Below are 13,258 nucleotides of genomic sequence, written 5' to 3' on the forward strand. Positions count from 1 at the left end.
GGCTATCTAACAGTTGGAAGAAAATAAAAAATACAATTAGTATAAATTTTTTTAAAAACAAAGTAAAAGAAGAGTAAAAATGAAAAATTATGTAAAAACTCATAAAATTTAACATTTACCTCAATTGAAGTGTGAAGAATGCATTTGTAAACTCTTCACTCATCAACAATAGAAATGAAATCCATAATCCCAATCTTTGACATCTATAAAATGCATAAACAAAAAAGAATTAAAAGAAATAAAGTAAAAGAATTGAAAAAATAATAAAATGAAAAATTACAATTACTTAATTCAACTTTTTCAACGTTTGTCATATCCAACTCAATTTCATTAAAATTGAAAGATGAAGGTTATCATAACTAATCTTGGGTAAAAATAAGGGCTTGTGCGAAAAGAACTCCTATATGCATCAAACACCCTACCTACAATGCTAACAGCTTATTCAGACGCAACTGTGGACGTTGGAATTGCCAACACATCACAAGCTATTTTGGAAAGGACAGGAAACGTTTGACTATTCAGTTTCCACCATGTCAAAACATCAAAGTCATATATAACTTGTAATTTCTTATTAATACAGATTTATAAATAAATAAAACTAATAGTAAATTGTTACGATCAAGATTAGTATATATATATATATAATAAATTAATATATTTTAAGTATATTATTAATTAAGTTTGTTATCAATCTTCTTAATGTATATAAAAAATATTATATACATAAATATATATATATATATATATATAATTAGTTTGGTTTTTTGGGTAAATTGGTCTAAAAATTTTAAAACCAAGAATCGACCAAAAAATCAATTGGACCAAACATTTTGGACCAATTGACCTAATAGACTAATTAGACCGAACCGTTTTACCAAAATCGTATTTGGTTTGGATGGATAATTGGTCTAAATTGGTTGTGCTCACCCCTAAGTATGACAAGAACTTGAATGGTGTTATGTTAGTAAGATAGCAACTTAATATCTCCTTACTCATTGGTACCTCTTTTTTTCTCGTTGGTACATTCTATTTCCCTGCATGACAATGAATGGATAATGAGTTGGATTAAGATTGGTACACATTGATGTCAATGTGTACAAGTGGGAGATGCATTTAGATGTGGTGCGTCCACATGACATTCAATTGTGTTAATTATTTATAATTAACAAATATATAATTGATTAATGTTAGATATTGTTATGATATTTCTTAATTGAATAATTAAAAAAAGTTTATCAAATAATTGGGATAGGATATAAATTTGAATTCAAACTATTTAAATTTAAATAAGGATAGTTTATGTAATAATTCATAACGGATAAAGTTCCCAAGTGATTTAAGAAACAAAGATATTGTATCTCTCTATCCCAATAGAATAAAGATATTATCTCCATATAATAAACAAATGTACTAAAATTTTAAAAAGAGGAAGAAATGTTAGTTCTTTAGTAAGTTAGAAAAACAAAACCACATTCTCTCATTCTTTGCATTCTTGAGGCACTATCAACAAGGCCTAAGGGTTTTAGAACGTGTAATTAAACATGGAGGGCTTTGGTAGCCACTCCATAATAACTAGAACAAAGAGATAATTTTGTAGCGGTTGCTTGCACGTGTGGAACTTGAAATAAAATTTATAAAGTAAGTCTTTTAATTTAGAAAGGGAGAACAACATTCAACCAAAGTAGGTTCTCTTCCCAACACATCTATTAAAAAAACAATAAACAAACAATATAAAATTGATAAAAGCCTTTTAAGGTGTATGTTAAGAAAATCCTACTAACTTGCACCTTTTCACGATAAACCCCAGCTTTCTTGCATTTCCCATGGAGGAGAACTCGTTAGGAGATCCTCCATTATCAAATAGGAATGTGGGAGTGAAATCTGATGTCAAGGTGGGTTCAAAAAGCACGTGCATTAGAATGTAGAATATTTTATCTCCAAAGAATTTGATCAATTTTGCTGTCCGAGAGAAAATTCCAATACAAAGCGAAATCGTGAAACATTTTTATAGAAATATGTTATTGTAGGAAGATAAGGAGGTTACGTCCGATCAGGATAACGTCGAAGCAAAGGGTGAGATAATAGAAGAGGAAGGCTTAAATGATGATTTCAAGCCTATTACTAGAGGCCTTCGTATAAGGTAGTCGAAGGGAAAAAAACAAAGGATTCGAAAACCCTAGAGGAATACTCTCACAGCAAAACTTTTGCGGCATGATATAAGTTACACTTATTTGTGTAACCGTGTGAAACAATTATGGTCCCTTGTTAGGGAATTCTAGGTTATCGATTTAGATAATGGATTTAATTTTTTTTATTTAGTAATAAATCTATTATTATAATTTTTAATTGACAGTCCTTTGATTATTGCAGACCATTTTCTAACTATCAGAAGATGGTCTCCAAGTTTTCATTATGACGAAGCATCAATAGATTCTATGTCTACTTGGATTTGATTACTTGGCATGCCATTGGAGTATTATGATCATGAAATATTAACTAGGATATAGAATGAGATTAAGAAAATAGTTAAGGTTGATTGAATTACCTTTTTCACTACAAGAGGTAATTTGCTAGAATGTGCATTGAGTTAGATCTTCATAAGCCTCTAGTGCCAAAAAGTTTTGTTGAAGGTAGATGGCAAATTGCTGAATATGAAGGTTTAAAGATGTTGTGTTTCCACTGTGGAAAATTTGGACATTGTTATGAAGGGTGTCTATCAAGATAGAAGAACTTTGAAAGATTCTAAAAAAAACAAGCTATGAAAATGGTAAAGAACAAAAAGATTAGTGAGAAAAAATATTGAGTTTTCGAGGTTTGGACCTTTGCTGGCAACCAAAAAGAATAATAGTAGAACTAATGGGAATCGAGCAAATGGAGGGAATAAAAGCAAAAGCAAGGCTACCAATCAAGCAAGATATTTAATGATAGGGGCACAAGTAAGGTTTAGTTTTTATGTTTTAGAAAAGGAAGAAGCTAGTCACCAAAAAGTTATGGTCATTCTAAAGACTTTTGGACATCAAATTCCAAAGCTTGCTAATATTAAAGCTAGCAAGACTTGAGACTCTACCAAAGATAGAGAAATTTTGAAAAAAAATCTTCAGGAGTTTACCAATGTATCTAACAAAGTTACTACTTTTACAAAAAGTAAGGGAAAAATCTCCCTAAGTGCGATTAAGTTAATTTTTTCAAATGCTATAATGAGTGACAAGGAAGTTCAGAACAAAAAGAAATAAATTTCTTCAGATGAACCTAACATGCAGCTTGTAGAGTATTATCATCATGCAATGAAGGAAGGACACTTACTTACTAGTAGTTTGCAAGATACTAATGCCAAACCGATTCTTTCTTCCTCATAAGATAATGGAGGAAAAGAATAAAGTTTAGGCATTGGAATTAATAGGGTGGCACGTGAAAAGGGTGTTAATTTTATAAATGCCAATGGCTTGAGGGAAAATAATGTTGAGCCAAACATGGTTGATATGGACACTAAGACAGATGAGGTGGATATTATGCATACTTAATCTATCATAATTCTCTCTTCAGTGATGGTATGGTTACTTTATACCTGTATAATTATGTATTATATCTTAAGTTAGGATATTAGAGGAGTAGCTTTTCGTAGGGCTATTAGGAAAGTTAGAAATTTAATTTGATTGCATAAACTGCATTGGGTGATTATTCTTGAACCAAGGATTGCAAATGCAAAAGCTAATGATGTTTGCAAACGCATTGGTCTCCTTAACTTTTTTTGAGTAGAAGCTGCAGGATTCTCTGGTGGAATTGGTTTCTATGGGACAATGTTTATGTGGGTGTGGAAATTCTTGCATATTCATCCCAAATGGTTTATGCAATGATAGGTGTGTCAAATAAAAATTGGCTACCAACAACAGTATACGATAACTTAAATTCATATGAAAGAAGTAAATTATGACAATCAATTTGTCTAGCTAATAATCTACATAGCATGCCTTGGATGGTTTTAGGTGATTTTAATCAAGTTATGTTATCTGAAGAAAAAATAGGCAAAAGAGGTCTGATTTTTAACCTCTATAACCAAATGCTAGACTACTTAAGTTATTGTAACATTTCAAATTTTAAGGCATCAAGACCAAAATTCACTTATAGGAATAAAAGAAATGGGCTTGCATTCACTAAAGTGAGATTAGACTGAGCAATAACAAATGAATATTGGTGCACTTTATTCCCTCATGCAGAAGTCTTAATCTACCCTTGAACCCACTCAAATCACCATCCCCTGTTGGTTTAGTTGTCAAGGTACTTCTTCTAATGGCCTAATTGGAAAAAGGTTTAGATTCAAGGCTTCATGGATGACCTATCCAAATTTCAAAGAGTTTGTGAGAAGCAATTGGTCTTATAGTTGTAATAACATTATGTAAACCGTGAAAAACCTGTTGGATGCATTAAACAAATGGAAATATGATGTTTTTGTAGACATATTTAAGAGAAAAAAAAGGCTTCTATCCAAGCTAAAAAGGATACAAAATCAGTTAGATAAGAGACCGAATGATTTCCAACAGAACCTTGAGGTATCTTTGGCAAAAGATTATGACCTAGTAATTTATCAAGAGGAATTAATGTGGTAATAGAAGGTGAAAATAGATTGGCTCAAGCATGGTGATGCAAATTCACAGTTTTATCACTCTATGGTTAAATGGCGATAGAAAAAGAAGAGGATATAGAGAAGGAAGAGGATTTTAGCCTTAAAATGAGATAATGGATCCTGGTGTTATGACTAATATGAGTTACAATAAATGGTAACAAATTTCTATGCCAACTTGTATTCAGATGATGGAGAATTACAATCATTACTTACTAACCCAACTTGTAGACTTAATGAAGACCAAGTTAATGAGTTTTCAAAGCCTATCAGTGGTCAATAAGCTAAGGAAGCTCTTTTTGGTATAAATCCTAATAAAAGTCTAAGTTGTAATGGTTTTCCAGCAAGATTTTATCAAAAGCATTAGGCTTGGATTGGTTCAGACATGCAAAAGTTTGTTCAGAATGCTTTTGCTTTAAAGTCTTTTTCTACTAAAATGAATCATACCTTAATAACATTGATACCTAAAGTGTAAAACCCAAAGTTGATATATTAATTATGCCAATAGGCTTATGCTTAGTGCCTCTGAAAATCATTAGTAAAGTATTAGTGGATAGTTTGAAGACTTTACTAGATGGAATTGTAGGAAGGACACAATGCAGTTTTATCCTAAGGAGATAAGTTACAAATAATATTTTCATAGTGCAAAAGGCAATTCATACAATGTGAATATGAAGAGGAAGGAATGAGCATTGGTGATAAAGATAGACCTAGAAAAGGTGTATAATCGTATCAAATGGAATTTTTTACCTGAGGTGTTGGAAGAACTTGGTAAACCCACCTCGTGGATTATCTAATAATGAACATTGTGAAATTGCCTACCTTCTCCATCATCTGGAATGGTCAACACACTACTGAATTTGCTCCATTTAGAGGAATAAGACAAGGTGATCCTTTTTCTCCATATCTCTTTGTTCTTTGTCTTGAAAGACTCTCACATTTAATTGATCATTAGATGAGGATTGGTAATTAGAGACCACTTTTTTTTTTACAAAGAATGGCCCTTCCTTATCACATGTTTGTTTTGTAGATGATATCACGCTATTTAGAGTTGTAACAAAGACTCAAGTGAAGACTGTGGCACTGGTCCTTGATAATTTTTGTCTGGCATCTAGGTAGAAGGTTAATTTATCGAAATCAAGATTATTAATGCCATAAAATATTAAGCTTCCACATGCAGAATTACTAAGTAATATTGCCAAAATCCTATTGACTAAAGATTTTAGCAAATATCTTGGCACCTTAATGATACATGGGAGAATCACTCTGGATACATATTCGGAGTTGATAAGCAAATTCAAGAACAAATTGGAGAAATGGCAGAACAAACACTTATCCATGGCAGGTCGTATCTCACTTATGTAGTCTGTTACTAGTACTATGGCATTTTATTTAATGTAGATCTCCTACCTACCAAAGAATGTGGTAAATGAGATAAACCGCTTGATCAGAAATTTTATATAGGGACATATTGGAGAGAATCGAAAGTGCCATACTTTGAGTTGGAGCAAAATTTGTCCTTTGAAGGAATGAGAAGGATTGCCAATTCGAGAAGCTAGGAAAATGAATCTAGCTTTGCTTGTGAAATTAGGATGGAATATATAGACAAACAAAAACTATTTTTAAGTAAACTTGTTAAAGAAAAAGTACCTAAAACATGATGATTTCATGACAGTTAGTGCAAAGAGTACTGATTCATATTTGTGGAAAAGCATTCTTAAAAGAAAAAATGTCTTATCAAAGGGAATAGGAATAAATATAAATAATAGGCATAATGCTAAATTTTGGACAGATACATGGATTGACAGTGGTCCTTTAATTTAGCTAGCGACAAGAGATATTTCAGATATAAAAGCAGAGCTTCCATTGACGAGTTATTGTAATGAATATGGTTATTGGGACTTTGAACAACTCTTAAAAGTACTCCCATATCAAGCTATCTTGAGAATAATGACAGTGCAAGTCGATCCTTCCAATGATGATGAAGATGTTGGCTATTGGATGTTAACGAGTAGCAGAATGTTTTCAGTGAAAACAACTTATGAGGTGCATATTGACAATGAGACCTCTGTATCCTGCTTCTGAAAACAAATTTGAAAGTTAACAAGTCCTAAGAATCTTCGTGTTTTTCTATAGAGAGTTCTCCATGAGTCTTTACCCATTATTGATTGGCTGCTTTCCAAAAACTTGGGTTCATTTGCCTCATGTTCTCATTGTGGTGTGCTTGTAGAGAATATTTTACATGTCCTCAAGGATTGTGGACCCACAAGGCTATTATGGTTACAATGCAGTACCAGTTTTGTTGATGGTGAGTTTTTTAGCAAAAACGTGATGTCTTGTGTATTAGATAACATGTCTAATAACTCTCTCTATGATAATCTCCCCTAGGGTATTTTTTTATCCATGCATTTTGGCTTCTTTGGTACTAGAGGAACTTAAGTCAATTTGATGACTCTTTCATTTGGCCAAGTAACAAGTGGCAGCATGTTTGGACAAGGGCTGGGAAATCCTACATAGACACCAAAAAAGATTGAAGAAAGAGATTTTTGCTTCTTGGAAGAAACCGAAGGATCCTTATGTTAATCTTAATGTTAATGGTAGTGCCAAAGGACTGTTGAGGTTTGGCAGCTGCTAGTGGTGTTTTGCAAGATGTAAATAGCAATTAGATTGTAGGTTTCATTTTTAAGTTTGGCATTTCTTTCCCACTAACTGCTAAATTGTAAGGTATTTACCAAGGTTTAGTTCTCTATTGGAATAAAGACGGTAGTATTAGGAATGTTAGCTCAATAATAATGAAGAAATATCTAAGAGAGAGGGTAAATTGGATTTGTAAGAAATTTTCTCAACATATTAAACTTTTGATGAAGATAAAACTTGAAGATAAGTTCTCAAATTTGTTTTCACTTTAAAACGTACCAAACTAATTTAGTAACTAAATTAATGAACAAATAAGTCAAAAATAAATTTTCAAAACTCTTCAATGCAAAGTAAAATGCACAAGTATAAATAATGAAGAGTAAATAAGCTGTAAACAAATTTCTAAGAACTTCATCAAGATAAAGCACATAAGTTTAAGAAATAAAAAGTAGAGAGAAATGACACAAAGAATTTATAGAGGTTTAAGCCTCTCTATAGGTGCCTACATCCTCTCCCTTAGCAAGCTAAGGAGTTTAAATCCACTATTGAGTAAATTCAATATAATGTTTTTTAAAAGTTCAAGCATAACCAATGCCTTTTCAAGGATCAAGCATAACTATTGCCTATTCATGGATCAAGGATATACTCACTACTTTTAAAGGCTCAAGCATAACCTCACTACTTTTTAAAGGTTTAAGCATAACCTTTTTGCCTTTCAAGGGTCAAGCATAACCTCTCTACTTTTTCAAAGATCAAGCATAACCTTTACAACATTGCCTTTTAAAGCTTTGGCATAACCTTTCTCTCACACACAAGATTGAAGCAGATATACCTCTAGAAGGTGGATTTTGTTAAGTAAGTACAAGGAGGAAAAAAATAAAAATGATTAAAAAAAAAGAGTGAAAGCAGAAAAGAGTTGAAGCTCAAACATAGCTCACAAGCTTTTTAAGAGAATATGAGTGGCTTGCTCTAGCTTGGTTTTCTCTCTGTTTCTTCTTGTTTTTCATTTCAGTTGATTTTTGATCAAATGATCTTTTTCTCAACTCTATTCTGGCCCAATATGTGTTGGAGAAGTCCCTTTTATACTTGAAAAAAATTTATAGCTGTTGGAGATGACTTGATGGAGAAACTAGCTATTTTTCTTGTCTTTTTCATGTCTAAAGGCTACTAAAAGTCAACTGTTTCTTCTCGAGAATTGATTTTTCTTTGATCTTGAGCTTTTTGTTTCTTTGAGAATCAATTCTTCATTCTTAAGGTGCTGATTCTTCTTGTTTGAGAATCGATTCTTGCTTTTCCAGATGTTGATTCTTCTTGTCTCACTTAAAGCTTGTTTTTTTATGTTTTTCTTAAGAATCAACACTTGCTTCACTATGTGTTGATCTTTTTTATAGTCAAGCAACAAAATTTTAATTTGAATTTGGTTTTTGGCGTTCCATTCTTATCTTTTCATCCATCCCTTTCTTTTTCTCCAAGTTTCTTACTTTTCTCTTTGGAGTTTCAAGAATCAATATATGTCTCTCCAATAATTGATTCTTTGTGCTTATGTTTCTACCTAGACTTGCAAGAATCAAATTTTTGACTCCCAAGTGTTGATTCTTGGAATTCTAGTAACTTGTTTTGAAATTCTAACTTATAGGAATGTTTCAATACTTTCTTTTTGGGTTATTGATTCTCGTTCTTTTCAGTGGCTCTTTAAATTCCCCACTTTTGTGAACCTATCTTTCACTTCAACATCTCAAAAGTAAACATTAGGGAGATCATAAAACTTATTCAAGCAAGTTTAATACTCATACAACTAAATCAATCAAGCTTGTAGTCATTTCAAAAACGAGTGTATGAGAGTTCAATAATTTCAAGAATTATTCAAGCACACTTAAAACTCTTACAACTAAATTGATCAAGCTTGTATTTCAAAACAAGTGTATGAGAGTTCAACTTCAAGAACTAATCAAGGATCACTCAAATAAGTTCAATCAATTTTGCTCATTTTGTCATTTCAAAACTATTATCATTTTAAAGCTCATAAAGCTAACATATAGAAATATATAAGTTGAATCAGATTCTTTACTTGCTTTACAGAGGATTGCCAACCACAATTCTAATTTGGATCCAAATGCCCATTTATTAAGAGATATCTAAGAGTTGCTTGACTAAGATTGGGACCATTTTCTCACTCACATTCATCGTGAAGCCAATTAGTGTGTCAATTGGATGGCCATTAATTATGAAGACTTCTCTTTGAGGTTGCATATCATTTATTTTCCACCAGTTGGAATTCTTACTTATCTTTTAGCAGACAATTTAGTAATTTTTTGATCTAGAATGATGTAATTTGCTGTTTTATTCCATATTATATAAAAATCAATATACAATTAGAGTAAAACTTGAATCTAAAATTTAAAAATACCAAAACTGGGTCAACTTTCTTGAAGTAAACGCTTACTACTACATTCGGGGGGAAAAAATAAAATCAGTGGACGTGCCTTTCGCCCTTAGTAACCCCAATTAGGGGTTTGGAGGTATACTGAAAAAGCTTTTCCAGTCAAATTGAAAACAAAAATTTTGGACTTTTTGCTATAGGAAGTCTTCCTGGGTATCCTATCCACCTCCACCCAAACCCCACGGCGACTACAATCTGTGTTCTGTCCAAAGAGTCATTGAGTCATCAATGGACCAGTCTAGCTATCTAGTCATCAAATGGGTCATTGGGTTGACTCCTTCAACTGACCTGTAGAAATGTTGAAATTGTATTTTGATAACTAAAAGGAAAGCTAAAATATAAATACTGGAAATTATAATGAGAAAAGAATAAAGAGGCAATAAACCAATAGAAAAATTATGCCTTCATGGGTCCACTTATTTATTTATATGCTTTTGTCCAAATCAAAGTCCAGATACATCTTTTTCTTTCTTTTTGAGGGATTTGGAGTCACTGTGGTACCATAGCAATTCAAAAAGTTTTCATTATCAGAAAAACCCCAATTTCCGCCACAAATTATTATTACTAGTTTTTTTTTTTTTTTATCAATTTGTCTTAAACAAACATTAACTAATAAGTGTGTCGCAATCTCAAGACAGACTGTCACATATTCAAACAAGGCTAGGCCAGTCAGAGAAGGAGGATATTAGCAATATAAAACCCGCAAAGCGGTTGGGCAATCTGTTACTCAATTACAAAGTGGGCGTGATAATCTTCTTTTCTATCCATATCCAATTATTCCTTAGAATTTAGATAGAATACTTTTGCTTTCCACAAAATAAAAATAGACAGAGAAAGTGCAAAAAACAAAGAGAAAGAAGGAAGAGATAATTGAGAGATCAAAATCAAATGGGTTGCAGTTTCTCCCGCGGATCATCGTCTACAGTAAAGAACATAATCCGAGTGGTTCACCTCAATGGCTATGTAGAAGATTTTGAGTATCCTGTTTCGGTCGGTCAACTCACCGGTAAGCCACCTAAGCAATTCCTGTGCACACCAGCTCAACTCATTTCCGGCTGTTCCCAGGGTCTTCAACCCGACACCATCCTGGAAGCAGGCCGTATCTATTTTCTTTTACCATACTCTACGCTACATCCTGATGTTTCTCCTGCGGACTTGGCATCCTTAGCAAGGAAGCTCAGTGCCAAAGCGAAGTCGACCAACTGTAAGGCAAAGTCACCAACATCAAGTCAGTATAGTCATGGGTCAAGCCCACTTTGGAACTCACTCGGTAGGAGTCCAAACCGGCTAAGGGAGTCGGATTCAGGCATGAAATCTCACGGGGCACAAAGCTCCTCCCGCGTGCGGACATGGAGACCCGTCTTGGACACCATCAGAGAAAAGTCATTTAATCGGAGAAGTGAATCAGATTTGCAGGAAACTTAGTTCAAGGCAATGGAATGGTTTTGAATCTCGGGTAGTGATAGTATGATCATTATTGTAAAATTGTAAACGATTGGAGATCAAAAGAAAAAGAGTGATATTGTAGCTTAAAGCAGTTGGGAGGATTCTAATATCATGTATGGTTGTAAAGATGACATTTGATGAGCTTTTGTGATTTCTAGTCATTTTCCAATTCTGTTTAGTGTGACTCTAGGCTGTCAATTAAATACAATTAAAATCTTACAATTCTAAGTTGCAAATTCCATCATTAATGAATGTTTTAAATAAAAAGTTGTTTCATTCATCTTAAAATAACATTTAACAATCCATCAAAAATATGAGAGAACTTGAAAAAAATGAGTCTCGTGAAAAAGATTTCATACGTCTCTCAAAAGTAAAGTGAATACATTAGAGTATTTGTACCCTGTTTTCTAAACTATCTAACTTTGGAGGGGAATTCAATTTCAAGTTAGTTACAGTATGACACACGTAAGAGGCTTATTCTTCATCATTTAGCTTTGCCAATTAAATTGCAGACTTCAACCTCTTTCTTTGATCTTCATCTAAGTATCCTGGTTGATGCTCCCCCTCAAGATGCAAGTGTATGCTATGAACATGCATCTTGCAAAGTAGCTTATAGAACTACTTCGGTTGTAAAGCCTTAGTAAGCAAGTCTACAACTTGTTCTTCTGTTGAAATATACGCAAGTTCAATGACTTTAACAAGCACCTTTTCTCTTATCAAATGACAGTTCATCTCTATGTGCTTGGTACGCTCACGGAAGATTGGATTTTTACAAAGATGTATTGCTGATTGATTGTCATAATAGAGTTTCACTGCTGTGTCTTGAGTCACTCCAAAATCTACTAAAAGATTCTTTAACCAAACCACTTCACAGCATGTTGAGGCCATTGACCTATACTCTGCCTCAGTAGAACTACGAGCAACCATGATTTGCTTCTTGAATTTCTAGTTAACTAAGGAATTACCAAGAAAAATACTATAATCAATAGGCACTATCACAATAGGCAAAAATCTTTAAGTCTGATACTGAGCTCAGTAAAATTCCCTATCTTGAAAAAGCCTTCAAATATCTTAGTATTTTGTGTGTTACAATCAAGCGCTCGTCAATAGGCTTGTGCATAAATTGGGACAACACTTGAACAACATAGGAAATGTCTGGTTTTGTAAAGGTCAAGTATAATAGCTTTTCTATCAATTGCCTATAGCTAGTAAGATCAACTCTTTTATTTGTATCAATTTTTTTCTTCAATTCATGATTTTAATCTATTGGTGTTGTTAATGGCTTACTACCAAGCAAACTAAACTCTTCCAAAAGATCCAGGACGTATTTTCTTTGACATAATGAAATGCCTTCATGTGATCTTACAACCTCAAGCACCAAAAAATATTTCACAGCTCAAATATCCTTGAGTTTATATTGTGATCTCAAGTAAGCCTTAACATCATTTGTTGCTTGATCAAAGGTACTTCCTATTAGTATATCATCAACATAAACAAACAAAGCCATAAAATCACCATTGATAGTATGTAAAGTAAACAAGAAATAATCTGACAATGACTGCTTGAAGCTATATTGCAAAAAAGAAGCAGTAAACTAGAAGTTCTATTACCTTGAAGCTTTCTTGAGACAATACAATGAATTATGTAGCTTACATACCAACTGAGTACCATGTGGTTACTCCCCCTTAACAGAAAGTCTTTTAAACAGAAATATTTTCCATTATCAACCTTAAATCTTGATAAACAAACAATCAAATGATTCAAGGTTCGATAAAATTCAACAAAAATACAATGCCAAACAAGAAATTAGATCTGTTCAAGCAACAAACACTACATAGTTGAGAATCTTCACACTAAATTGAGAAAAAAAAAAAGCAGAATCATGTAAAAAGTTAAGAAAAAATCATAATAGGAACCCTAGTTTCCTACTCTTATACCATGTAAAATCTAAGAGAACTTGAGAAATATAAGTCTTGTGAAAAAGATTTGTCTCATAAAAGTAAAGTGAATATATCAGAGTATTTATACTCTGATTTCTAAACTAACTAAACTTAGAGGGAAATTCAGTTTCAGGTTAGTTACAAGTTTAAATAAAAAGCTAACTACTGCTCAGTAAA

The 13,258-nt window shown here is 32.7% G+C and overlaps 1 protein-coding gene across 1 annotated transcript; it reads left to right on the forward strand.

The window, feature by feature from the left end:
• The first annotated feature begins 10,369 nt into the window (after positions 1–10,369).
• LOC18589381 (uncharacterized) lies at positions 10,370–11,369 on the forward strand. Its single transcript, XM_007014327.3, has one exon. It carries the CDS (start codon positions 10,584–10,586, stop codon positions 11,118–11,120), a length of 537 nt encoding a protein of 178 aa, XP_007014389.1. The 5' UTR covers positions 10,370–10,583; the 3' UTR covers positions 11,121–11,369.
• Positions 11,370–13,258: the final 1,889 nt, after the last annotated feature.

The sequence above is a fragment of the Theobroma cacao genome, chromosome 9 (assembly GCF_053813885.1).
Source record: "Theobroma cacao isolate CCN51 chromosome 9, ASM5381388v1, whole genome shotgun sequence".
Lineage (NCBI taxonomy): Eukaryota > Viridiplantae > Streptophyta > Magnoliopsida > Malvales > Malvaceae > Theobroma > Theobroma cacao.

What these genes read in the sequence shown, in the direction of transcription:
- LOC18589381 (XM_007014327.3), top strand. Translation starts at nt 10,584, where the DNA reads ATGGGTTGCAGTTTCTCCCGCGGATCATCGTCTACAGTAAAGAACATA.